Source organism: Varanus komodoensis, unplaced genomic scaffold, assembly GCF_004798865.1.
Source record: "Varanus komodoensis strain SLA01 unplaced genomic scaffold, ASM479886v1 scaffold47, whole genome shotgun sequence".
Classification (NCBI taxonomy): domain Eukaryota; kingdom Metazoa; phylum Chordata; class Lepidosauria; order Squamata; family Varanidae; genus Varanus; species Varanus komodoensis.
In genome coordinates, this window is record NW_025336045.1 from 2,082,087 (window position 1) to 2,106,226 (window position 24,140).

Here is a 24,140-nt window from a genome sequence, read left to right on the forward strand (position 1 = left end):
CTTTGGTCTAAGCCAGATTAAACCACTGTTTCCTGTCTGTTTTGGAAAAGGGGGAAAGTATGAGAAGCTGATTCTTGCTTTGTCTTCCTATTCCAATAAGCCTTGGCTTATCATGACAGTCAAACAGGCTCAGTTTATCAAGACAGAGCATGCTGTTTATGGAACTAGAAACATTAAATGTCTGTATTGCCTGTATTGTCCGTACCGGATAGTTCATTACATTCTGTTTTCATTCCATAGGAGAAAGAAGCATGCCATTCATAGCAGTGATACCACCTCTTCAGATGAAGAACGCTTTGAAAGAAGAAAATCGAAGAGCATGGCAAGAGCAAGAAACCGGTGATTTTCTCTCATTTTTCAGATTTCTTCAGTATGTTTGGCCTGGTCAAGCTTGATGTGCAAAACTGCATTATTTTATCTAAAAATGTTAGGGTACAATCCTGGGTCTTATGCAGGTGAGTCATTTGATTTTTGAGCTGTGGGATTTAAGGGATTCTATAGATTTTGGTCTGGATCCAGAGTTGCTCCATGACATATGGAAGGGTACCAAGATCCAGTGGATGCTCTCTGCTGGAGGGAGTGATTCTTGTTGATTCCTCCTCCTCACTGCAAACCCCATGATTCAGCGGGTCAAATCCTCTCAAACAGCATTTTAGGGGGAAATGAAAGAAGGAATTGACAAAAATGTCTGCCATACCTACTTTCTCTAGTGTAATTCTGTTGAGTGCAATTCAGTCCTATTCTATAGAGTGACTGATTGCATAGCTTGATAGTTGAGTGCATGTGACTACCATTTTGAATATATGTCCCTGCGCAGGGGTTCTTGTGTTGTACAAACCTGGTGAGTATGAGTTTGCATGAGATGGCAGCCTTTGGATATGGGTTGTAAATGCACTTTGGCACTTCGTGCACAACAGCATGTTGTCCAAGCCTGGGGAATGTCTGGTGGTGTTCAAATTAGCATTTCTTGCAGTGCTTTTGTCTTTGCAGTTTTAACAAGACCTGTTGCTGACCTTCCATTTATTTTATTCCCTGCAGTGATCAAAGTTCTCACAAATTGAAACATGAACAAACAAATATTTCTCCCATATGTATTTATGTGAGTTCATCAGATTGCAACATCACTTAGCATGAAACTGAACATCATCTGTTTTCTTTTTGTGTGAAACAGATGTCTGCCTATGAACTTTAGAGCAGAAGACTTGGCCAGTGGAATCCTGCGTGAACGAGTGAAAGTTGGTGCAAGTTTGGCTGATGTAGATCCAATGATTCTTGATAAATCGGTGTGCTCCATCTCTTTCTTTATATATCTCTTTATGTTAAAAGAAAGTAATCTTCTCTGATTTGAAGCTTTATAAAACAAAAGTTTAAATGCACAGTGCATGTGAATCAACTAATTAAATGTACTTGCTTTTCATACATCATTTTACTGTATTCAAAATATCTGCTTTGTTAGGAGCTTTGAGGTGTGTTCAGTGCTCTTTCAGATAAAGTAGGTATATTATAAATTGAAGTATAATTCCAAATGTTAAGAAGAATGGCTTACTTTTAATAAACCCAAGTTTTGCATATGTATGTTGAGTATACATGAAACCAATATTGAAAAGTTATTTTTATCTCTTTCTTAGGTGCGCTTTGATAGCATAGGTGGATTGAGCAATCATATTCATGCACTTAAGGAAATGGTTATATTTCCACTTCTTTATCCTGAAATATTTGAAAAATTCAAAATTCAACCACCAAGGTAAGTAGATGCTTTCATCCTGTACATCTGACTCAATATAGGGCTGTATCACATTGTGTCCATGAGCAGAATGGACCCCTAGTATACTAGATTTCCCTTTCATGCTATATACCACTCATTCTGCCCTGGAGGAGTTTGGGACTCTCAGGAGCAGAGCATGGTGCAGATGGGAAAAACAGGGAAATTCCTATTTTGTGAATGGAAGTCTGCTTTGTCAGAACTCATAGCTGTGATAACTTGCAAGCAGAGAAAGTATTTGGCAGTTGGTTGCTCTGTAATGTTGTACAACATTATATATACTATTGGATACCTTCTTTTTGGCAATTTAAAGAACTAAGCAACTAAAAATTCAAAGAACTACACAACTTTATTCACTCATTAGGGCCCTGTGTGTGTGTGTCCATTTCAAAAGTGATTTGAAGAACATGGGACTTGTTTAAAGAACAAAAGTTAAACAAGATATGCCCAGTATGCTGAAGGCATCTTACTGAATTGTTGTCAGACCCGTGTAGCTTGCAACTGTCTGCAGAACTGTAATCTGCTTTATTTGTATGTGTACATCAGTCAGTTTGTTAAAGGTAAGATAAATGAGCTTTAGATGCAATTTAAAAATATTTTAGATTGTGTTTGACTTGTGGAGAAAACTACTGAATTTTTAAAGATTGATGGGAGGATGGCCAGGAAGATGAGAATGGAACCTTTAAATGAACTACACAAAGTTCATAAAAATAAACTAAATGTTTTGTGACATGACAAATTTGTATAGTAGGAGATAGCTGAGGCACAGAACTTTTCTAACAGCATTAAATTTTATTGATAGACTCATTTTTTCACTGTCCCTTTCCCCATTTTAGCACAGCTGATGTTAAATCAATTTGCATAAGAGTGGAAGTACTTGAGAGCATCATACTGAAATTGTAGTTAAACTGGTATTATAATTTACTTCTTTGCAAATAATATTCAGAAAACCATTTCCGATTATCACAGATTAAAATATTACACTCACTGTAACATTGTACAATCATCCAAATCATTGTAGAAAAATATATTCCATACAATAGAACATAAAACAAATAGAAGTCTTTCAGTTCTATTTAATATGTTCATTTCATGGTCATGTGCACATTTTCCTTTTTACATTTAAAATTAGAGAAAGAGAATGAGCCAGACAACCAAAAGCAGAACCATGTGTTCTGGGTTCGGTATTTTTCAGTGCTTGAATGTTCACACATCCAAAATTCTGATACTTTGATACATCCAAAATGTTCTGAGTACAGTGGGTTCTCCCCATGTTTCCTTTTTTTCAGTGTGCTTGCCACTTAGTGCAGTTTTACCATCGAATGGTTTTTCTTGTGTTTTTATACACTCTCCCTCTCTCCTTCATCTCTTTTAAGGAGCTTCTTCCAGGCCTCAGACATGGGCTAGAAACTAAGAGGATGTCCCTCCTCTTGATGTCATTTCTTGCTGGAGTCTCTGACAGCTAGGAGGAGACACTGCAATTATTCTCTTTGCTCCAAATCATTTTAAGAAAATATAATCCCCCGATTTTGAACTCAAAACAAATACATGTCTTTCCATTCCTGATCATATCTCAGTTGTTTGGTCAATTGGTTGTTGCATATTACATCTCTAAATTATTTTATTTTTTGTTTCCATTTGTTTTTAGTTTGTGGTAGCAAGCACTTACTTGGGCATCCAGGCAAATGTTGGGCATTTTATTGAACTTCTTACCATGTGGGTGATAAGTATTGCCTTGATCAAACAAGAAAGAAAGAAATAGTGATTCCTTTGTTCATTTGTCTTCAGGGGCTGTTTGTTTTATGGTCCTCCTGGAACAGGTAAAACCTTGGTAGCTAGAGCTCTGGCCAACGAATGCACCCAAGGGGAGAGAAAAGTTGCTTTTTTTATGAGGAAAGGAGCAGACTGTCTCAGCAAGTGGGTTGGTGAATCTGAACGACAACTTCGACTGCTCTTCGATCAAGTTAGTATGCAGTATTGAACATTTGCTATATTCTTTCTAAGAGTGTGGAAGTGCTTCTTGTGACACTTTCAGTGATGGCAGAAGCACATCTTTGTATTTTGAGAAATGCGGGTGCAGGTGTTCAACCATTTAGCGTGAGAAGGCAGTGAAATCCAGGAAGAATTGCCTTTGGTCCAAACTATTTTCATTTGTAGTCATATTCACTTCACTGTGGCCGTGTGATGATGTATTCTTTGACTGGAATCACTCCAAGAAAGAGAAGAAGCCAAATGGTGTTTAAATGGCAGTAGAATAGAAATAATTGCCACAAAAAACTGCAAACATGCATTTCATGAAATATTTGAGTAAGGTTTTCCCTTCCAAACATTACTTGCCCTCAGAACATTAAAATGGGCTTCATTTGTGACATTCCTAATTTCTTTATATCAGTGTTTAATCATACATGAAAAGACCTGAAGATAGCTTTTGAGTTGAATATTATCTGAAGATGTTGAGGAAGAAATGTGAGAGATTTTATTTTTGCACATGTTCAAGGTACTGGTGGAAATGGACATGATAATTTGGATCCTAATGTTCCACTCTGTGAATAGAAGGAGCTTCTATTGACAGAAGGGGTCCATCCTTAAAGTGGTACATAATGTCAGGCCATTAAGTGACTGTGCACCAAAATGTTTCAGCAAAAGATGAGTTCATTTTTATAATACAAACATCAAGAACATTTAGTGAGATGAGAAGGATAATAGTCTAAAGGTCAATTTTGCATTGCTCATCTGATATGTTCTGTGTAAATGAGAAATGTGAGTTTGTCCTTTTTTCTTATGATGCATCTATAAATATTTTTCTGATGAATGGATGGGTTTTGCTTGGAAAGAAATAGGAATAGATAATTAGAAAAAAATAGAAATTGCTGCAGCTTTTAAAAAATCATTGGGGAAGAGTGGCCTTACTTGGACTGTTCACACCTTTCTGTTAGACTTTGGAAGACTTGCAGTTTTCCTTTGCCTGCTCCCACACTGTCTGGACCATTTCATATGGAATATTGGCCAACAAGGCAGATGAACTATTGCAAGTGAAACTAATCCCCCAAGGTTCCAGTGAAATATAATTCACCTGTTTCTGGATGCAAAATCTGTAATGTTCTTGCTGTTATCTAGGAAAGTGCATTTGTCTGTAAGACTCATTCCTCAGGAACAGCTTTGTTTGGTAACCTGGTGATTTATGGCTAGAGTACATTTATTCAGAAGCCCAGCAGTTCTCCAGCTTGCAGACGCCAGATGTTTTAGACTACAGTTCCCAACATACTCATTAATTGGCCAGGATGGTTAGGGTTGATGGCAGTTATAGTTTAAAACATCTGGACAGCATCATGTTAGGGAATTCTGTTCAGTACAATAATTGGAAAATGCAAATTGACCAAGTCCTCTGGGAGTAAAAAGCGGTTCTTTTTGTGATTCTAACTAATACTGGTTTTGCTCACCAGGCTTACCTGATGAGGCCATCTATCATCTTCTTTGATGAAATAGATGGCTTGGCCCCCGTCCGTTCTAGCAGACAAGACCAGATTCACAGGTAATGCTAGTGTATTACTTTTGAATATGCAGGTAGAAACCACTGTTGAAAGTGAAGATCTATAAGCACAATTGTGGATCCAGCCCATTGTCCCACTAAGATGATGTTAATTTCATATGGGCTGTTGGATGCTTCTTTCATAAATAAACCTTGGCAAACTTTTACCAAATAATACCATCACTAAAACACAGAAGAAGGTTTGATATATTATCTTCTCACTCCTCCCATCTTCTCTCCTGCTAACCTCCACAGGATGAACTTAATTTTTAATACTCAGTGATATGTATTTTCTGGAAAAAATACAATTTCCAGAATATTTTCCCTGCAAATTAAGTTCCTTACCATGGAGCCATTTGCACAGGATTTTTTTAGTTTGTATCAGAAAGTGCTTTTATGTCCTTTACAGAGGTTGTGGCCCTCTAGAGGTTTTGGCCTACAACTCACATCAACCTTCATCATTGTCTATGCTGGCTAGACATTAATTGCGACTTTGTAACTGCCAAAGTTGCTGTCAATTCGCATCTGACTTATGGCAGCCCTCCAAGATGTCCTGCTCTTGACAGCCCGGCTCAACTCTTACACAGTTAAGGGTGTAGCTTCTTTTATGGAATTGAGTAATCTCATAGTTGGTCTTCCTCCTTTTCTTCTTCTTTTGACTTTTCCTAGCATTACTGCCTTCTCCAGGGACTCTCACCTTCTCATGATGTACCTAAGTATGACAGCTTCAGTTTTGTCTTTTTTGCTTTCAGGGAAAGTTCTGGTTGGATTTGATCCAGGATCCACTTGTTTGCCTTTCTGTCAGTCCAGGATATTCAAAACTCCTCCAGCACCATATTTCCAAAACATACATTTTTTCTAATACAAAAATTCAGAATAGCCACTCCTTTGAACTGAATTTGAAATGCAATAGCCACAAATAAGGCAATCTAAAGGGATAGTTCATTTCAAGAGCTTACATGGTTTAAGTGCAGACTTATCAACTTCCACTCTTGATTATCAGTATAGCTAAATATTTCAGTATATTTGGAAATATCTTTGAATTAACTATTTATTATGTTAAGTGTTCTGCCTGAGTAAAATGAGCTGTTGTGGTTTAGTTCTATAGTATCAACTCTTCTTGCTCTCATGGATGGTTTGGACAACAGAGGGGAGATAGTTGTCATTGGTGCTACAAACAGACTTGATTCTATCGATCCAGCACTCAGGAGACCAGGTCGTTTTGACAGGGAATTTCTTTTTAGTTTGCCTGATCAAAGGGTAAGACTATTAAAATTATATTCTAATGATTTCTGAAGTTATACTGAAAAAGCAATTGTTCTGGGATTAAAACAAGCAATGTAATAATACTTATAATAATACAACTTTTAGCACAATTGATTTGAAAAGCTGAGATGTCTAACAAGAATGCATAGGTGCATTTATTAAGAACTGCAGGCTGGCCTTACCAGGCAGCCAGGTAAGCTAAGCTCAGGCAGCAGATACTGCAGAGTAGGAAGCAGTGTTGTGATGTTGCAGTGCAGAACTGAGAAGGGGCTTGGGCCTACTCTCTGCCTCTTAACCTAAGCTTCAGTTGTGGTGCAGGACACGGTTCCATTGCCAGAAGTGGAGTGTGATTCAACTGCTGGTTCCATGTGAAATTGGAACTCGGGTGACAACTTTACCATTGTGTCATGTGGCAAAATGATGTGGTCTGGCTCTGCAACCTTTCTGAGAGTTTTTAGATAAAAACCTTTATTTTTATCTAAAAATGCTTTTTTAGCAACAGCTTCCCCACACTCCAGTTTTCCCACTCCCCAGTACTATTTCAGACACTTCTTCAGGAGGTATATATTGTTTATTCTGCTTTCATAGCTCAGATATGCACATATTTTGAAATTAATTGTGCCAACCAGGCCTTTGATACCTTATATTTTCAGAAAACTATCTGTAGGTAAACCATATTAAATACAAATGTAAGGTTTCCTCTCCTTTACCATTCTCACTAGAAATGGCAGCTTTTGTCTGAGACTAAATATAATTCACGTCATCCTATTAGGAAAATGAAAAGGCTTGGAACTCTGTAGACAGAATCATGTTAAAAACTCATTAACTATAAACAGATTGCTCCAAATTGAAATGTGTGAGTTGCGACTTGTATTTCCTCATTTTGTCAGACTTGCATCTGATTACATCTCCTTGCATTAACATAGCTTTATTGAAACCCCTCTTTGAATTACTATAATAATACTCTGTTAGGCTGGCATAATGCCATTTTTGTGGTATTTATCTGCAATAGTAAATTGCTTGTTAAATATTAAATGGGGATGTACATAATTACTTTAGATTAAATTGGAGAGTATAAAATAATTGACAATCGCTATGTAATACTTCATATACCATACTTCAGCTGTTTTAGAGCACAAATGTGTTACAATGTTATGATGATATTCCTAAAGTGTTGTAATATTCCTCCATTAGGAGAACTTGTAAGTTAGCTGGTTGTGGGCAGTATCCAACTTGGCAAGAGTTGATAATATCCAGACAAGACGGAGGTCCTGTTGGTTGGCGGATCGGGCTTCGGAGAGGGTGAATTGAACCTAGTCCTGAATGGGGTTGCACTCCCTCTTAGGGACAAGGTCCGCAGCCTGGGAGTGCTCCTCGACCCAGAGCTTTCATTGGAAGCTCAGGTGACAGCAGTGGCGAGGAGCGCTTTCCTTCAGCTTCGGCTGATTCATCAGCTGCGCCCCTACCTGGAGTACGACTGCCTGGCGACAGTGACACACGCGCTGGTGACTTCCCGCCTTGACTTCTGTAACATGCTCTACGTGGGGCTACCCTTGAAGATGGTCCGGATACTTCAGTTGGTTCAAAATAGAGCTGCCAGGCTGCTGACGGGGACTGGGCGCTATGTTCACATGACTCCAGTCCTCCGTCAGCTTCACTGGCTTCCCATTGAAGTCCGGGCCCAATTCAAGGTGTTGGTGATGACCTATAAAGCCCTAAACGGCTTGGGTCCTGGTTACCTGAAGGAGCGCTTTCATCCATATACGCCCATCCGCCCGCCCCTTGAGATCTGCGGGAGAGGCCCTTCTCTGGGAAACCTCCGTGAAAGAAATTAGGAGTGTAGGTACTTGGAGGAGGGCTTTCTCTGCGGTGGCGCCCAATCTATGGAATGCGCTCCCCAGAGAGGTCCGCCTGGCGCCGTCGTTATTTGTTTTTCGGCACCATGCGAAGACCTTTTTATTTAAGCGTCATTTTAATTGTTAATATTATTTGCTTATTTTATCTGGCCAGGGCAACTTATTTTATATTGTTATTTCTTGTATTTTAATTTTATGTTGTGAGCCGCCCCGAGGCTTCGGCGAATGGGGCGGCATAGAAATGTTTTAATAAATAAATAAATAAATAATATGCAAAAGTAAGGGACGACTAGCTTAAAGCCCATAGCATTCACTGGTGAAATGAATTTTCAGGGGAATACCATTGTGCTTGCCAGTGCTATTGCCAGGGTACTAGATGTTCCTTCTAGCTCAATGTAAACTACATTAGTGCTTGAAATGACTAGAATAGTGACTAATAAGTTTAGTAGTATTGAGTAAAGCTGGCCAAGGAACAATTTGTATGAGTGATGTGTTTGATGTATGTTATTGTGATGTACTAAATTTCTCATTTCTTTACAAGGCAAGAAAGCACATTTTACAGATTCATACAAGGGACTGGAACCCCAAATTATCAGATAATTTTTTAGGAGAATTAGCTGAAAAATGTGTCGGTGAGTGGTATCACTTTCAGATGTTTTTGTTCTTGAAAGGTTCTCTGTTTAGTTTGGAAGAGTATTTAATGCTTGCTTATTAAATTTTATAGTTGGGTTCAGTTGCTTGATTACACATGAAAGTTTCTTGTAAGTTGATACATACTGGAACAATGTAATATATATAATGCAAAGTTATTTTCATGCCATTTTCGTTTATGTTTTCTATGACCACTGTGAATCTTTAATAAGACAATTAAGTGTTAAAAAGCTTGTAGGATTAAACAGTGAAAGCTACTCTAAACCGTATGGGTTACAGTTCTTCTAGAAGAAAAACACAGTCAGCCTTTTTATAAGTAAAATAGGGATAATTTGTTTTTCTATACATGTGCATCCTAATAAATTCAATCTTTTTCTTTTTCTTTTTCTTTTCTTTTTTTCTATTTCTTTTTTTAACCAAAATCAGTTTGCACTGAGAAGACACTGGGCTTATAATCATCCAAACTCTCAGATATGGTCTAGATTATGCTAGTGACTGGCACAGGTTAGGCTTTTCTGTCTCTAAAGTTAGTCACTGTGATTATCTGAAACATATTATGAAGCACCAGACATGAAATACTGAACAGTAGATTGGCTTTTCAAAATAAAAATAATTCTTATTATACTGGCAAGAACTGTAGTTACTTATTAAAAATAGGTCAGAAAAGCTTGATATGTGAAATATTTTAACATAATAAATAAACTCTTAAGTAATAACCATAACCACTTCAAAACAATTTTCATCTTCTGTCAATCTCATGCTAGTCAACACATTTTAGGAAAGCAATAGCACCAAATCATTTGGTCTGCATCACAGCCGTAAAATTTAAAATTGAACACAGTCCGTTCAGTCAGCTTCTGTACATCCGAATTATCCTCTTCATCCACAGGGACATCTATCTTCGGTGCAGAATTCCTCCACTTTTGATCTGCAAAGACCCCAACATCTTCTGGTGAGAAGAAAACAAATATCCAACAAATGACAAATTAAGCTTTGTTTGGTGTAAGATAGCATGTGCCAAACCCCATTTCATGTAGATTCTTCTAGAGATTCTGCAAAAGTCATTTAGTGGAAGATAGATGATAAAAAATAAAACTTTGGTCCCCTCTTGACCATGTCTCAGATTAAAAATTATATTTTAAGATGGCAAGGACGTCTCTTTTTCATCCAGTTAGAAAAAACTGCCCTGTAGTGTGGTGTAACCAGTTGATTTTGGAAACAAATCTGGTACAAATCTGGGGGAAGATCCAGAGCCATTGCTCTGACCTTCCTGCCAAGTATGGATAGATGTTTCTAAATCTTGTAGGCACAGTGCAGGTTTTGGACATGAGTCCTAGAACTGCAGTGGAAAGTCAATAAAATCGGACAAATCTAAATTCCATCATTTACAAATTATTGTTTCATATTTGGAAGAGCTTGGAATATGTAACCTTTAGTTGGCATTTTGAAAATTCATTGGGGCCATTTTATGCTGCCAAGCATCAGGAGGACTACAATGCAAACCTATTTCTTTAGCCCTCTATTTGATGCCACTGCTAAACATTTTCCTTTGTTTACCCCTTCTGGGGATATTTTAATGATAAAACCCTGTTTGCCTTTTATATGGGCTTTTACTAATAATTGGACCATGAAGAAGAAATTTACTGAATTTTGCTGAAAAAATGTTGCCTAGCTTTAATTCATCAAGAGCAATCACTGTTTGATGCTCAGATGTCTTAATTCTTTGATTTGTTTCAAAAATTTGAACGCAGGTCTTAAAGTCAGTGTGTGGTTCCTTACCAGTAAATTACTTTGGCTGCAAAGTTTTTTAAATTGCACATTAGAATGTGTGGGATTTTACAAAAATAATAACAATCTTAATTATACCCTTAAACCAACACTTAACACAAAATACAAAAATAACATGAGGATCATTTTGTTGCAAACCTATGCCACTGTCTGAACAAGCCTTGTGGAGTAGATGGTTCATGCAACTGAGTAAAGCCAGTTTCAATAAAAGACTAAATGTTTTTAATTTGACATGTTTAATAAAAGATTCCTGGACTTCTAGCCAGTTTGACATGGGGAATTCTTTTCCCCTGGATGTAGATGTATATTGGTTCACAATTGACATTTAGAGTAAACTTTTAATAGATCTGTTTATGTGTATTACACTCTTGAAAACAGAGAATTTATTCATCCAGCTATTCTGGAGGCACTTTTCAGTGTTGTACAGTTCTCATAGAAGCTTCCTAATTTCTCTCAATGAATTTAATGGCTAATCTATCAACATTCATTTTTGAATCTATGAATGTCGTCTGCCAAAACAAATTTCTAATAGGTTATGGTGTCCTTTAGATGTATTTGTTGTGTGCAGATATTTCCTATATTTTTTCCTGGCCAATCAGGGAGGAACCCTTAGTTCTGCTTTTAAAATGGGATATATGTTCTAACTACTTCTCTTTGGAATTCATCTTTCTTAAATTTGGTAGCAAACTCAGACACGCTTGTGGCTTTTATAGCTCCATTTTTTGTGGTCGTGTGATACAAACTTAAGTTTCCAGATTTTTTCAGCTCTGTCAGTTCCATCTAATTAACAAAGTTAATCTTTTAAATACTTAGTTTTGCTTCAGTTAATCCAGTTTCTGAGAACGTTTGGGCCATCTTATATAACTTCCTCATACTTTTCTATATTAATTGTGCATCCCACTGTAATCTAAAACTTAAGTTCTTTGTTCCAACTTGATTTCATACTACTCTTTTCCTCCTGTAGATCATGCATGAAAATATTAAATAGAATAGTGTATTGATGGCTGCAGAATTCCAATTCTGAATTTTACTTATTTAAAGATTTATAACTTTCCTCATGGCACCTACTTCTCACCTTGTAGCTTTTACTTCACTTTTGTTTAACTCATTCTTTAGTATTACATAAATATACTGCTTATAGTCATAATGATCTTTCCTAGTTTAAATAGAGAGTTAAATGAGTTAAATGGTAGCATATAATCAGATACTTTACTGAAACTCAAATTTATGTCTTGCACGTCACTTTCCTATCAAGCTCTTTTCTTAGAAAAAGATGGCAGATTACATTGATACAGGCTTCCATTGAATCCCTGCTGTCTCATATTGCCATCTCCTCTATCCTTCTATATATTTTAAATGAATCTATTATGTTTATTACTTACATTTCTATACCAACCAATAGTTAAAATTCTGCACTTAGTATGCCACTAAAGGTATCCTTATGCTTTTATTCCTCTTGTAAAACTTTGCTGACATCCTTTGTTCCTAAAACTTGATGGATTTTTATAGTTTGAACTTTGATTTAAGTGCAGCAAGATGCTTTAAGATTTCAATATGGTTTCACTTCAGGCCACTTTTTCAGAACTATAGAGTGCTGTGTCACTATTAAACACCAAAACAAAGTAAGATTTATCCTCCAAAACATGACTTAGATTATAGGAATCATGCCGCCTGCCTCTTCATCTTCCATTCTGGCATGCCTACTTCCCCTTTCCCAAATCCTACTTGGCTTTGAAATCTGAAGTGGGCTATGTGTATAGCATTAATCACAATGGCTTCTAAACAATTTCAAAACATACTATCAAATCATGGATTCATATTAGTGCTAATTACATTTACATGGCTGGATGTCCTGAAAAGCTTAAGATAGTGGAAAATATAAAATACTGGTGGAAATTGGTCTGGTGGGGCAAGTATAGATACTCAGAGCATATTCCCCAGCCATGGTTTGGCGGACTGGAACACTAAATTTGAACCCGGTCCATTAGTTTTTGATCATAATACAATGATTTTTAATCTCAGTGTTGGTAACAGTAAAGTTTTTGTACTGTGTACAGGCAGTCCCTGAATTATGCATGTCTGAATTACAAACAGCCCATTCTCACAAACAAACTGCCATAAAGCCTATTAAGTTTTTAAATTATTGTGGAAAATTGTCATTACCATAGAGAGAGGGAGGAAGCAAAAGAGGAGAGAACAAGGGTCTCCAAAGTATCATCAGAGGGAGGGAGGGAGGGAGGAAGTGAAAGGATAGAGAGGGAGACCTCTAAAGTATGCCTTCCTGCCCCACCAATTCAGAGAGAGGTCAAGAGAGAGAGATCTGGCATTTCCTTGCTACAAAGAAGAGAGACTGGTGAATTTGGGTGATGGGGAGGCTTAGAGTCATTTGTGGTTTTTCCACTTTCATGTGGGTCCTGCACCTCTAACCCCTGCGAATGTGGAGGGCTGACTATATGTAATCTGACTTAAATATAAATTTGACTTAAAGACAAATTTCCATTTTTGCAGGAACGGAACTTATCCATAAACCAGGGAATGCCTGTATTCTGTCTTTATGCTCTGTACAGAACTGTAGCTCATCTTAACATTTAGCTGTCTTCACATTTCTTTTTATGTTACATACCTTTCTGTGAGTGTGCTTCCTTTTTATTGTGCCTCTACCTTTTCCAAACTTGTGCAAATTCCCTACATTGCATAGTAAGCATGTTGTCAGTTTAGAAAGTTTTCTACCTTTGAGTACCATTTAGGGAGGCTACAAGGGAGCAATTTTACTTCTGCTCCATGTTCAGGCTACATGTGATGATTCTCCTGGAACTCCTGTTGTTCCGGCTTTTAAGAGATACAGAAAATCTCTCACTCAGTTGCAGTTCTGGTTTTATTGGTCCCTTCTAGTTTAATAAAGGTAAATGCAATCTGAGCTTATTCTCAATAGATCTTGTCAAGTCAAGTGTACTCCACAACACCAGAACAAACAGTTTCTAATCTTGTAGTCTAAATGACAATTTAGCAAGAAATGTATTGAGCTTTTTTGTCATTGGCACATCTAGTGTCATATAGCATACAACATTAATATTATAGGGAATTTTCAAACAATGCCCAACTTGCTTAACAATCTGGTAATTTTTTGTCATAACCATACAGCTTTAGGCTAAGTTCTCTAACTAAGTTTTATTTTTTTTTCAAATATATGAGACTGTTCCTGCTTTTTGCTGAAACTATCTAAGCTTCTTATTAATTGGATTAGTTCCCCCACTAGCAGGGGTAAAATCTTGCATTCTATTTAACTGAATTGAATCTTTCTTTATGGCTAATTTTAATTTGTTTAAAGTAAATTGTATGGGCAACACATTTTCATATTCTGGGTTCTAATATTTTTTAGGACGATATGGCTGCTAATGTCTACAATAGGGTACATTCTTTTTCAAGATATGCCTTACCCTTAGAAATAATAATTAAAAGTGACTCATTGCATTTTGCTTAGTAAACTAGACATATCTATCAATGTTTTAATATGGAAAGAGTAAAATTATAGCTCCAAATGTAGCTCAAAGTAGATTCACTTCAATAAAGTTCTTCATTGTTTTACTTCTATACTGTCACATAGCCAGAGTTCTCTGGGCAGGTCACAAGAATAATAAACATAGTAAAACAATATAAAATGTCACAATAATTCCAACAATTAAAACAGTTATGGTGCACTATTGAGACCTGACAAAACTGTCATTAAAAGCCCCACTATATGCCATTGAATATCTATCTATTCCTCTGGGAATAGAGGAGAGTCTTTTCTTGGTGCTGGAAAGATGGCTACATTGGTGCCAGGCAGACCACAGTTGGAGAGATCACTATTTGTTCAGTAGTGAAATTACAATAGTCTCCCAGCTGGGAATAGTCCAGATGAGGGGGCAAAAGCAGAGATCCTTGAGGACACTAAAAGTGCTGATGTTCCTGAGTATGGAGCAATGAAGGATGTTTTCATGATGCTGTCTGAAAAACCATCTCAAAAACAGTCTAGGCAGAATTGTTCTGTTGCACCTTCTAATTGACTCTGTGCCAGTGGCCTAGCATAGTAAAGCATATTGATCCAGAGAATACTGCTGATTGGTGTGTCTGTTGTGTATGAGAGAGGTAATTAAGAGTATGTAACGCTGGATGGCAGCAGCCACTATTTTTGTTTTTTGTTTTTTTGCCCAGAACCTTGTGAGCAGGAGCTGTCTGTGTAATTTTCAGCAATGAGGCCTTTATATAAGTGTCAGGGGAGGGTCAGAGATCATACCCTAGGCATTGAAATTTCTGGCTATAGTGTATTTTTTAGGGTTGTCATTTTAAAAAGTTGTATGTTTCATTAAAGTTTTACCACTCTTATCAATAAAACAAATTTCTCATTTCTGTTGAAAAGCTTGTAAGTTTGACAGCTAACCTAAATTTCATTAAGCTTAGGGAGTCCCTATAAAAGAAATGAAAAACATCAACATTCAATTTCTTAAAAAGTGAGAGGTGAGACTTTGTGACTAATTTTACATCTAATTTCCTGAGAAAGTCTGAAAATGAGCCATAAGCTATTATGCCTATTCTTAAAATTCCATGGAGACCTGGAAGCTGTGATTAATAAGGTGCAGAAGTTAGGTACAGTTATGTGAAAACTGATAAAGGACATGGAACTTGGTGTAGTGGTTACTTCTGAACCAAGATAGTTGCAACAATTTTTATTGATGTGCTTTTGATTAGTTTCCTGAGACGACGCAGTCATGGAATCAATAGCTGAAGTTATGTTCCAAGTCAAAATGGAGCCTGGTCTGGTGTTATCACAAGTTGATGTTGGGATCCTAACTATCAGACCTTTTCCTCCTGTGTGCTAAGAAATATGCTCTCCAAAAACAAAAAACATACTACACAGAATGCACATACTCCTTCACTGAGTGAATGTATTTAACTGATCTAATAAACGAGGTTGTATAGTTTTTAATAAAAACATACTTCTCACAAAGCAAAATTAATGTCACTCATTGATTTGTAATATTTATAATTTAAATTTTGTAATGGTAATTATTTTTGAAACTATTACATTTAAACTTAGAATCTGTGTTGTGCTCTCTTAATTCCCATCAAAGATGTTAGGCTTGGCATGAAAATACCTTATTGAGTCTGTTATGCTGAGTCCTTGAGCAAACATTGGATTGTTTTAAACCAAACATTTGTGCCAGTATTTGTATATAACTCTCCCTGTTGTTTAATCCAGACAAATTGTGGTTAATCTCAACAAGCCAGTTTCAGACAATAGCATATAAAGCTGACTTGTTTGAACAAATTATAGTTAAGATTATCTACAGTGTAGGGTTAGGGTTTTAGTTAAACAAAAATGGAAGTGAAAGCTTATGATCTTACACCTGTTCTAGGGCAAGAGAAAGCTCAAAGCTTACTGCAGCATGTCCTTTTAATACTGAAACATGATTTAGCATTATGTGCAAATGTTAAGTGTGTTCCACCAGGGACTCAAAAAGTATTTTGCTGCTCGCCCAGAGGGCTTTCAAGCATCAGGAGGACTACGGTACATGGGTGCTGGGGTATGCTTGGTTCGGTATGGCACAGGTTTTGTAGGCCCCTGTTGAAAAGCCAGGACACTCACAGTGTACATCACACTAAGATGCTAGCAGGCCAAAGTTGAGACCCATTCTTCTTAATTTTCCTCAAGCAGTCATAGAATAGCATTAAAACGCGAGCAAGTTATCTGTTCCCAGTTCTAGAGCATATGGGGCATTTTAAATCTTCTAAAAACACATCCAGCTATGAAGCTGTTAGGTAGGATCCTATTAGCTTTGACCATTCAAACAATGATGCAGAAACCTGAGTGGGTTGTTTTCTGATTTCCTGTATCAAAGTGGTCAGTTAAGAGGTACAGTGGAGAGGGCAGTCAGTGTGCCAAGTACTGAAGCTCCGTTCTTTGAAAGCTGTGCCCAGCATGTGGCATTTCTGAGCTGGCAACAAATAGAACAGTGGTGGGCATCTAGTGTCCCTCCAGGCTTTTGGCCTGTAACTCTCATCAGCCAGTGTCAGCATGGGATTAAGAGAGCTGTAAGCCAAACTGTCTGGAAGGGCACAAATTGCCCAACCTTAAGCAACACAGTTGAGGTTCTCCCTTTGTTCCCGAGGACTTGATTTTTTTCACTGAAATACGGTTTTCTTGCCAACCTGCTTGAGATTTGATTCTGTGCTTATAAACTAATGTAGCCTGAGCAGTATATACATGAGCCCAGGTAATACTGAATAGTAATGTATTTACACTTTCCGTTCTCTGAGCTTCCTTTGCAGAGACTTTTTTCAAAGTCTTGGTTATTCTTGACTTAAGAGGAAGTTCATTTGCTTCTTCAGATGTCAGCTGTAGGGCTGATTGATACTAAAGCTGTACATACTGCTAAGTGTAATATGAATTTGACAGAATGTTGCTGACTGCTTTCCGCTTCAGGCATATGCTAGTCATATGCACAGCATTTGTGCTGCTTTATGGATCCCGTGTGTTTTCTTTTTGTGCCCTAGGGTATTGTGGAGCTGACATTAAAGCACTTTGCACTGAGGCTGCCTTGATTGCCCTGCGACGGCGCTATCCTCAGATCTATATGAGCAGTCAGAAACTGCAGCTTGATGTTTCTTCAATCGTTCTCAGCGCACACGATTTTTACCATGCAATGCAGAATATTGTGCCTGCCTCTCAGCGTGCCATGATGTGGTCAGGGCATGCGCTATCACCTATCATAAGGCCACTGCTGGAGAGAACTTTCAATGACATCCTGGCAGTTTTGCATAAAGTGTTTCCTCATGCTGAATTCAGCCAGGGTGACAAAAGAGAAGGTACTTGTACCTTTTTACTTCGATCTATCCTACTTTTCTTTAATGCTTCATTTCTCCTGCAAACCAAGGATTAATATATCTGTGCAACTTCTTTATACACATAGGGTAACTTTTATATTTCAGATGGTCTTCTGTGACACACAAGACACTGGTTTTAAAAGCTAAGGAGGCTTCATCAGCAGAAGTCAGCTGATCAAAGAGAACTCACAATACTTACTTGGTGTGTGCAAGCCTTTGGATTTGCCTAAAGTAGCTTTTTTGGGTTCAAGCCAAAATATTTAGCTGAGCTAAAACTAGTGTATGCCCAAGCTAGTAACTTGCATTACCTATTGCAATCAACTGTAAGGAAGTTCTTCAATTTTTATCTTTAAATATTTAATATACTATTGTATTAGTATGTACAATTTTCTTATAATGTTATATAACTGTGATTAATGTGGTATAACTGTATAAACTATATTATTATTGCATTGCAATTATATTGCAAATTTTTCTCTCCTCTGAGGAACCCAAGATAGCTTACATATTTTTCTGCCATTCTTTTTTATCTTCACAAGAATAACCCTGTGAAATGGTTAGTCTGAGAGTCTATGACCAGCCCAAAGTTACCCAGTGAGTTGCATGGTTGAGTGGAGACTAGAACCTAGATCTCCCAGGTCCCCAGTCCAATACTCTTACCTGCCATACCCAACTGGTTCTGAAACCACACCATTCTGGCATAATTTAAATGAAGTCTGTATCATACGCTACTATAATAAATTCATTCTAGACTCAAAGGGTTGTAGCAAGACATACTCCATGTCCAGAAGTGACACTACTCCTGCAAATACTCCTGCTCTGTGACCTCCTATAAGCAGAAGGATAGAGAGGCAACTCTTGCTGATTTCCCTCTCCTATCTGCAGCTTCTGGAATATGTCCTCTGCTCTTCTGGAAGGTCTTTCAGCTCTCCAAAGCAGAGTTTCAAAGGCATAGGGATCTGCAAAGGAGAAGGCAATCTTCTGACCTTAGGAGCAAACATGTCCCTTTGCATTTGGTAGATTTTTATGCTGCTTTGCACCATGAGCCATAACAATTTCTCTAATTCTGTTCCATTGCATCCATCAACACTCAGTTTATTCATGATACAATATTCTGTTGCAAATATAGTAAATGCAAAGAATAGAAACAGAAATGCTTGTGTCTGTGTGTATGTGTTGGGGGCCATGCCTGTGAGAGGATAGCTTACTCAAGGTAGATGAATATTTTTGTATTGGGTTCTTGATTTTTTCAAGGACAGTGATTATGTATTAATGAACTCTTGATTTTGATTGAACAGATTCACTAAATCTGATTTTGGATGATAGTGAAGATGAAAATACTTCATCAATATTTGAGACAGATTGCCAGTTAGGATCACCAAAGAAACAGTTACCAGCTGCTATACATAAACCGTACCTTCATTTTACAATGTAAGTAGATGTGCTAAATAATACCCTGATTGTCAAAACATGCACAGGCAAATATGGTTACACAGTCAACATATGCTCATCATTTGTGATACTGTTCTGGCCTATAAGTTGACATGCCTTGTCCTAACAATTTCTCTATTCATATAGCAGGGGTTGGGTTTTTGAGAATGAAATATATAACGCCAAGAACATTGATTCTATATATTATTGTTTGATGCATGTTAACACCACTGAAAGAGCTATTGATGAATTCAATATCTTGTTTTAGTGTCTTGTGTTTATAACTGCTAATGTGTATGTGTGTACTTGGGTGGATGGACTGGGCTTCCTTTTTGCATATGTTTTTCACAAATAAGACTGGTCTGATGGCATAGCTTTTAAAATAAATAACTAAACTGGTACGCTTCCTGTTTAAGTGATTTTGTCTTAGGAATATTTAGCTCATTTGTCTTGTCTAAAAAAGTTTTTTTTAACTTAAAATATTAAGATCAAACCCACACAAAGTAGGTTATGCTTATATGAAGGCAGTTATCTTTTGAAGGCTTTAAGTCTCCAATAAATAGTTGGATTCCTTGACTTTTCCCTCAGTCTTACTAGAAAGTTCTAATGTACTTAATTAGAATTAGTGGCCACTAATGCCAAAGTTTCACATTAACAATTGAGATTTATTTTGGGAAATTTATGTACTGCTTTTCATTTTTCATAATAATGAAACAGTAAAATATCTCATTCACAATAACTAGAATTAGCTGGTAATGCTAGCAGTCAGGGTCCAAGGCTGGGATTTGGGCAGTCAGAGATAATACAAGAGCAACAGAGGCACCCAGGACCAGGGCAGCAGAACTCCAGGAAAGACAGAGGTGAAAAGCAGGCTTTAATGCATGGGTCCTCAAACTACGGCCCAGGGGTCTGATCCGGGCTGCCATGCCCATTTGGACCTGCCGCATGTGCGCCCACAGGCACGTGCACCGCCGCTCACCTCGCCCTGTGCATGGGGGGGCAGTGGTTTGCTTGCTTGGAGAAAACGATCACCAAGCGAGCAAGCTGCTACCTCATGCGCCCGCCTGGCAGCACGTGCCTGCCCCCACCCGCACCTCCCCGGGCGCATGTGCGCACCTGCGCCTCGCCACACCTTGCCTCGCTGCGCACCCTGCCCCCGCCTCAGCGCAAGCACCTGCACGCACCGCTTCCGCCCCTGTACCAGCCCATGCACACAGCCGGCACCACCTTTCCGGCCCACGCCCAGCACTGGCAGCTATCAACTGGCCCCCTTGTGGAAAAGTTTGAGACCCCTGCTTTAATGCAAAATCCAAATCATAGTTGCAGTACAGGCCGATGTCAGAAACCAGAAGAATGTATGAAGGCAGAACAAAGGCATGGCAGGAACAAGCCAAGGGTGGAGAACCAGAAGGACAAACAGAGGTGCAGGTACCTTAGACAGGTGGGGAGACACAGCATGGCAGGATACACTACAAGGCAAGATATGCAAGACGACTGGAACCAGATGCAGCAAGGATCTGGCAAGATGCAGGAGCTGACCCACAGCTCATAGGTAGCACTGTGTTCTTGGGGCAACATGGTGAGACATAGGTCAGGCAAGAGGCAGGAACCAGGAGCAGTCAGTTCTGGTGCAGGCACACCAGCAAACAGGCGAACCTGTGTTACTGAGGCAATATGGCAAAGGCAGAGGCACAGTAAGATGCAGGATACACAGCAGGAACCAGGCACAGGAAAGGTCAGGCAGGATGCAAGCACAGCAGCCAACAAGAGGACCTATGCTGCTGGGTCAACCAGGCAAGGCAGGAAACAAAACAAGGAGCAGGCTCTAGAGCAAACAGGAGGACCTGCATTGCTGAGGCCAGTTCTGGAGGGAAGAGCTTGCTCTTATATAGCTCTTCCCCCAGGACTCCCAGCTTACACTCATTGGTAGAATGAGAGCTCCAGCAGGGCTTGGCACCTATCTTGCAAATACAGTGTCATTATATTTAATCATTACTTTTAATTATAATGCATAATTTTCAAGGTCAAAGGCTGTCCATAGACACTCATTCACCTTCAGACACCATTCTTAGCCCCTACCAAGGTTCCTTGCCCTTACTCTTGTTTTCCTTTTTTTTACTTAACTCATTTCCTTACTGGTACCTAGGCTTGCTATGGAATAGGTTTCTGTTGATGCTGTGCACTATGGGTTCAGAGGAGATGTTTAGTGTGTTTTCAAGCTCTGCCCAGCTTCACCCTTTCACTCAGTTGATTGACCAGATTAAGGTTAGCGTTATCGTTTGCCCTGTTTGCCCTGTTTCCTGTCTCCCAGCTCGCTTATGATAGTGACTAGAAGATTTCTAAAATTTCCATATGTGTCCAGAGCCCCAAAAGGTGGCCTTCCTGTGTTTTAGGTTGTAAGAAAGCAAGTAGCACTCCAAAAGTCTTCCCTATTTCCTTTCTATACCTCCCAATCTACGTCACAGCTCTCTGTATGTGTACTATATTATTAGATGGAACAATATAGTTTTAGGGTACACTATCCTAAACTATAATCACTGTATGCCATATATAAATGACACTTCATTTTTGTAGTGGCATCAATATACATAGCCCCTTACACATGACACAAGCAGAGAGGACACACCTGTGTTCAAAGAAATATGTAAGCTAAATTCTGACAATACAGAAGCTACAGATATTTTGATCGCCTCATGTGAAACGCAGGTGAAACAGTTTGTTTTGTAATGTGTTTAAAGAAACAATTGAGATACACTTAATAAACTTGCAATAAAGTACTACGACTTTATGCATTGTGCTCTTTCCTTCAAGGTTGTTGGTGTCACTTGGCCCTGTGGGGACAGGAAGGGGACAGTCTAGCTGGAGCCAAGCCTTCATATCTTTGTCTCCCACCTTTGTTCTCCAGTTGCTTCCCAGTTCCATGTGCCAGGCAGATTTCCTAAACTTTTATCGCTTGGGCTCTGTGCTTTCGTTAAAGCAGAATGCACATTGATGGGGTTTAAAAAAAAATGATTGACTGACCTGAACTAAAACCAAACCACACAACAACTTCAGTCATTCTCAACTGGAATCAACCCAGAACATATCAAGACCAGAGAATTCAGCTAGGCTATTTTTGAAGTATACTGTTATAAAATATTCTAGACCCAATGACAGCCTGATTGCTAATGAATTGATCGAATTCATTTTTCTCCCCTGCTGTACATCACTCACAATAGTTAACAGTACAGGAGAATAAGAAAATACTTGGTTCACCAGTTTAGTTCTGAAAAAAACGTTCCTTTTGTTGCAGGTCCGCTCACCACCAGCCCACCTCTTACAGGCCAAGGTTACTGCTTTCTGGGGAGAGGGATTCAGGTCAGACATCACACCTTGCTCCAGCCCTATTGCACTCTCTTGAAAAAATTGCTGTACACAGATTAGATCTGCCTGCACTTTATTCGGTCAGTGCCAAGACTCCTGAAGAATCATGTGCTCAGGTTAGTCTATGTTTATATCTTCTTTGACCATTTATTCAACAAACTGCATGTCAAGAATTTACCATGTATACTAGAGCCTTGACTGTACTCTAAATCTAAATACTGAAACTCTCTTTCTGAGAACAGGTTGGGATATTAAGGGGCTCATATTCCACAGACAGGGTCTGTGTAATGCAGAAACTTTAAAGCAATGGCAGAAACTGTCAAAATGGTACTGGGTATCAGGATGGGATTGATTAATTGATAGACTGTATTTATATGCTGCTGCATAGGCTGGGGGCTCTCTGGGTGGCTCACAAGAAGCAGAAAACAACAACATGGCCATAAGACCATAATAAAATGAAAACTAAAACATCTAAAGCAACATAAAATCCAATTAATAAAAATATAGAACAGGGGAACAAATGAACCAGTAATAAAACCAAAACAAGCACTAAATTCTTTTCCTGCTGATGAAAGCAGAATAACTAGGGTGCCTCTTGTACCTCTTTAGAGAGAGAATTGCAAAGATGAGGTACAAGGCCCTTTTTCTGACCAAATACCTTCTCACTTCATTTGGGAGGCGGGTCACAAAGGAGGGCCTCTGTTGAAGATCTCAGTGGTCTGGTAGGGATATGCGACAGGCTTTCCTTCTGATATCCCAGCCCCAAGCCATTTATGGCTTTGTCTGTTAGCATGAGCACTTTGAATTGGGCCCAGGCAGTAACTGGCAACCAGTGCACTTGGTGGAGGACTGGCGTGATGTGCTCTCTGGGACTGGTCCTTGTTAGGTGTTACACTGCTCTGTTTTGGATTAATTGAAGTGCCTGGACTGCCTTCCTTTTTATGGTTCCTCTTTCTCTCTCCAAGCAAAGTCAACAGGATCATACAGTCACGTTTCACTGAAACCTGCCTCACTGCCCCTTTACTGCCATCTGATTAGAGGGAAAGTCTAAATCCAGCCCAGTAATTTGAAACACAAAGATTCTGTGTTGCAAGTATATGTATTATTAATTAATTAAAAAATTTGTATCCCATCCTATACGAAAATTGTCCTGGGGCGGCTTACAAGGACAAGAACAATCAATAAACAAAGTAACAAATAACAACAATTAATATACGAATACCAATAAAAACAATATGGACAAAACAAAATCAAAAATAAAATCAAAATGCAACTGTGAGTATTGAAAACCAATTAAAATTCCTAATCCTTAAAATAGTGGTTAAATAAAAAGGTTTTCACCTGGTGCCAAAAGGAATATAAAGTCGACTCCAGGCAAACCTCTCTGGGGAGCACATTCCAGAGTCTAGGCGTCACTGCAGAGAAGGCCCTCCTCCGGGTAGAGATCTTCTTTAGCTCCTTCAGGGAGGGTTCCTGGAGCAGAGCCTCTCCTACAGATCTTAGGGGGTGCAAGGGAATATAGGGAAGGAGATGTTCCTTCGGGTATCCTGGTCCCAAGCCGTTTAGGGCTTTATTGGTTAACACCAGCACCTTAAATTGAGCCTGGACTTCAGTCGGGAGCCAGTGAAGC

The 24,140-nt window shown here is 38.6% G+C and overlaps 1 protein-coding gene across 2 annotated transcripts in view; it reads left to right on the forward strand.

Annotated features, from left to right (window-relative positions):
- Nucleotides 1–24,140, forward strand: part of ATAD2B (ATPase family AAA domain containing 2B) — a 79,907-nt gene that overhangs the window by 25,034 nt on the left and 30,733 nt on the right. For both annotated transcript variants that reach the window (XM_044445089.1, XM_044445090.1), the window contains exons 9-18: nucleotides 241–339; nucleotides 1,172–1,283; nucleotides 1,629–1,744; nucleotides 3,551–3,725; nucleotides 5,206–5,294; nucleotides 6,392–6,551; nucleotides 8,955–9,045; nucleotides 17,387–17,698; nucleotides 19,015–19,147; nucleotides 22,440–22,626. In XM_044445089.1, coding sequence (XP_044301024.1) covers nucleotides 241–339; nucleotides 1,172–1,283; nucleotides 1,629–1,744; nucleotides 3,551–3,725; nucleotides 5,206–5,294; nucleotides 6,392–6,551; nucleotides 8,955–9,045; nucleotides 17,387–17,698; nucleotides 19,015–19,147; nucleotides 22,440–22,626 — 1,474 coding nt within the window. The remainder of the gene's footprint in view (nucleotides 1–240; nucleotides 340–1,171; nucleotides 1,284–1,628; nucleotides 1,745–3,550; nucleotides 3,726–5,205; nucleotides 5,295–6,391; nucleotides 6,552–8,954; nucleotides 9,046–17,386; nucleotides 17,699–19,014; nucleotides 19,148–22,439; nucleotides 22,627–24,140) is intronic.